Below are 3,611 nucleotides of genomic sequence, written 5' to 3'. Positions count from 1 at the left end.
TATATATATATATATATATATATCCGTGTCGTCGTATAATTACTTTATCTGTTACGTTTTACTCCGTTACTTACGAAACTCCTTCGAAAAGGAAATATATACAGTAAGTCTGCGATGTTTGGACACTTGAATTTATAGACCTTGTCTTTATGACAGTAAAGTATAATAACAAATATACACTGAGAAAAATTTCTGATTGAAAATGAACGAACCAGAAGAGAAAGATTCTGATCATATCAAGAGTCTGATTATGTTAACTAAAATTATAATAGATTCAACCAGAAAATTATAATTTGTTCATTTTTAATCAGTATTCTAATTAAATAAATTCTGAATCAAATTCTTTTTCCGGTGCATAAAGTATCTTTCGCGTTCTACTTAAAAACTTGTACTACTAGATTATATATTGCGAGATATACAAATTTCATGTTACAGATGAACTTATAGGAGTCCATTGCACGCACGGTGTGAATCGTACTGGTTATTTAATTTGTAGGTCAGTATTAAATAATTTTATACTGCCTTTAATTAAATGCTTTCATTACCGTTTTTTAGATATTAGATTATTATTGCTGTTAGATTTTAGATATTCGAATTTTTCGGATATCTGAATTCATCAAATATTTGCTTAATTTGTATTTGAATAAATACTTGTTTAGTCTTATGTAACTAATAGTGTATTAAGAGACTGGTAATTTATATTTATCAATTATTTATTATTTTAATATCAAATATTCGTAAGATTAATAGAAACTTAGGGTGCGTTTCGAAACTAACAGTAATTAAAACTCAATTTAAAGTATAGATTTTAGTTACTTAGTTTAGTACATTTCAGAACGCATTCCTTGAAACGATTACGGCGCTACTTTGTTATAGATATCTCATTCAGCAGCTAGGTTGGGATAATCAAGATTCCTTAAAAGGTACGTTATTTTAAAACATTGTATATATACTCCATTCAACGAAAGAATTATTTCAGATCGGGCGAAAACTTGTCCGTTTTGTGCAAGTCTTCATAGCGTTGTATAGCATTATATTACCTGCTATGCGCAAACCGAGGTCATTCTCTCGTTGAACAGAGTATAGCAAAGTCTTGGCCTCTCTTGTTAATTATTTTATTTTTATTAGATGTAATTAATGAGGGAATTAATTAATAATTTTATATATATTTTATATATATTTTTTCGGCTACAAGTAATTGTTAATTTGGAATTATTATTAATAGATGGGGAAATAATTATTCGTGGATTATAAACAATTTTATATTCTGTCAAAATTGTAGTGTAGATACATAGTAGGCCATGATCATAGGTCAGATCGTTTTTTTTTCTGCACGCCAGGCAAAACATAAATCAATATTTATTTCGTTATACATACAATCAATCTGAGACAGGTTAGTTAACGATGACAGATGAGATTATACTTTGCACTCTATTGATAAAGCTTATCGTCCAAACGAGATCTTCCTCTGTCTGTATCCAGCTTTCGGAGAAGCACGTGGATATCCCGTCGAACGCGACATTTATCTCACCGCGTTACAGGAGGTCCAACGCGGTGAGAAGATCGACACAAGTAAAGTTGTATTGACGCCAGATCCTATCAGTGTCGCAGCTTCAACTAGGAAGAATCCGAAACACTTATTGAAAAACCTATCAGGCCGACCGATGGGGCCGCCGATATTCGCGATACCGCGACGAGGTTTTGCAAATGGCAGACCATTTTCGTCTCAGAGATTCGGCAGAGGTATCGCGGGACCTCCACCAGGATTCGGTCCAATGCCACCTCCGTCTGGTATGCCACCTATTCCGCTAATGAGTCCACCACTCTACGGCCCTAGGCCGTTCAGATATGGACCACCACCAATACACCCGGTCCAGGCGATGCCAACGCCGCCCGTACCTGGTTTTCCGCGTCCCGCTTTTCCACCGCGTATGTCAGGTCCACCGAGAATGTCAGCTCCACCGAGATTACCAGTCGGTCCAACTGCGCGATTACCGCCACCAAAGATGCCACCACCACCACCGAAGATGCCTCCACCTTCCAGATCCAAACAACTCCAAACACAGAAGAAGCAGCAAATTCGAAATGGAATCATGGGGCGCTCGGTAAACATTCGTATGAGACGAAATGGTCCAGTCAACAACAGAACCTTGCCTGAAGTGCATAAGGAACAGGACTTCACTATTGACACGTTCGAGGAAAATCTACTTACGACTTCAAATATCACACAATCGCGACGGCAAATGAGAGGACGTTATAATCGATCCAAGTGACCATATACTCGTTAGGAATGCGATGATAAATGAAGGATTTTCCATTTGACACATCGCAATTAAAACAGAGATTCACAGTGTTTAAAGTAGCTTGTGCGCATAGTCGCTGTCGTGTAACGAACAGAGATATTTCACAATTTGCACTGTGATTATTTTTGAACTTGGACTTGGATATTTACTGGACCCCCCAAGTTATATAAAGTGTGAATTGTTACATCGATATCAATAACATATACCTCCCGTAGATATTTTTTTTTATTTTACGAATATATTTTATATTGAAGACAACGCTAACGAACTTTATCTCATGATCATTTTCTGGCTTATGTCTATGTACACATATTTTTACTTTAATAATTCATTAAATAAGTATTGTTTATGTTGATTTAATAATGTAAGGTTCAAATTTTACTAAGGAAATACAACCAAATGTGTGTCTCTCTCTCTCTCTTTGACTTTAATAAGCTTTGGATAAAACATACACAAAAAGACACGTATTTTTTTAAGTCCTCAATCATACATTAAGGGAAATCTTCTCATGAAAAAAATTGATTTCTTTCTTTCTGAGTGAATATTATCTAAACAGTAAAGTTAAAGATATAAAAGTTGAATGATTAAAAAAAGAAAACTATAGTACTAAACTTTTTATAAATAAGATAATTTTTTAATAAAAAAAAAACATTTTTATTTATTTGATAAAAAACAAAAAATATTTATTATTATTATAATAAAGTACACAAACAATTCAACTTTTAATTAAAACTTTTTTTATATCTTTGGTTTAGATGGATCCATGTAAAAAGAAAGAAATCGATCTTTTTTTAAGAGAGAACATCTCCTTAATATATGATTGAGCTTATAAAAATACATATAATATATCTTTATCTATATTTTAATATATCTAAAACTTTTTAAAATCGAAGGAGAACATTTGATTGTGTTTCTTTGTAAGTTTATTCATAGACAGAGTCATGAGATTGTGACAAAAACTATTTGGGAGTGTAATAAATAATTGTTTATATGTTTGTTTAACGGGAAAATAAAATATTACATATATCTAAAGACAGAACTGTCCATGACTGTCTTATGTACGTACTATTATTTGTAGATTAAGTGTGAGTATGTCATTAACATAACTTCATAATAATTTGATGTATTATGAAATTTTTTTTATTTAAACATTTAATTTTTGTTTAGCATTATATTAATTGCACACACACTTAAAGTCACAAATATAGTATATTTAAAATAAATAATAAATTACCTAAAAATCAAAATAGATGAAAATAAAATGAACAATTATATTATTCTATAATACAATTTTAAAATATGGACAGT

The 3,611-nt window shown here is 32.0% G+C and overlaps 1 protein-coding gene across 2 annotated transcripts in view; it reads left to right on the top strand.

The window, feature by feature from the left end:
• LOC108694810 (RNA/RNP complex-1-interacting phosphatase) overlaps positions 1–2,558 on the top strand; it is a 46,465-nt gene extending 43,907 nt beyond the window's left edge. For both annotated transcript variants that reach the window (XM_018204480.1, XM_018204481.1), the window contains 3 exons: positions 436–496; positions 877–923; positions 1,483–2,558. In XM_018204480.1, coding sequence (XP_018059969.1) covers positions 436–496; positions 877–923; positions 1,483–2,273 — 899 coding nt within the window. In that variant the 3' untranslated portion in view covers positions 2,274–2,558. The remainder of the gene's footprint in view (positions 1–435; positions 497–876; positions 924–1,482) is intronic.
• The last annotated feature ends 1,053 nt before the right edge of the window (positions 2,559–3,611 follow it).

The sequence above is a fragment of the Atta colombica genome, unplaced genomic scaffold (genome assembly GCF_001594045.1).
Source record: "Atta colombica isolate Treedump-2 unplaced genomic scaffold, Acol1.0 scaffold125, whole genome shotgun sequence".
In the NCBI taxonomy this organism is placed as follows: Eukaryota; Metazoa; Arthropoda; class Insecta; order Hymenoptera; family Formicidae; genus Atta; species Atta colombica.
Note: the sequence above shows the minus strand (reverse complement) of the source record. Positions and strands in the feature narration are given on the sequence as shown.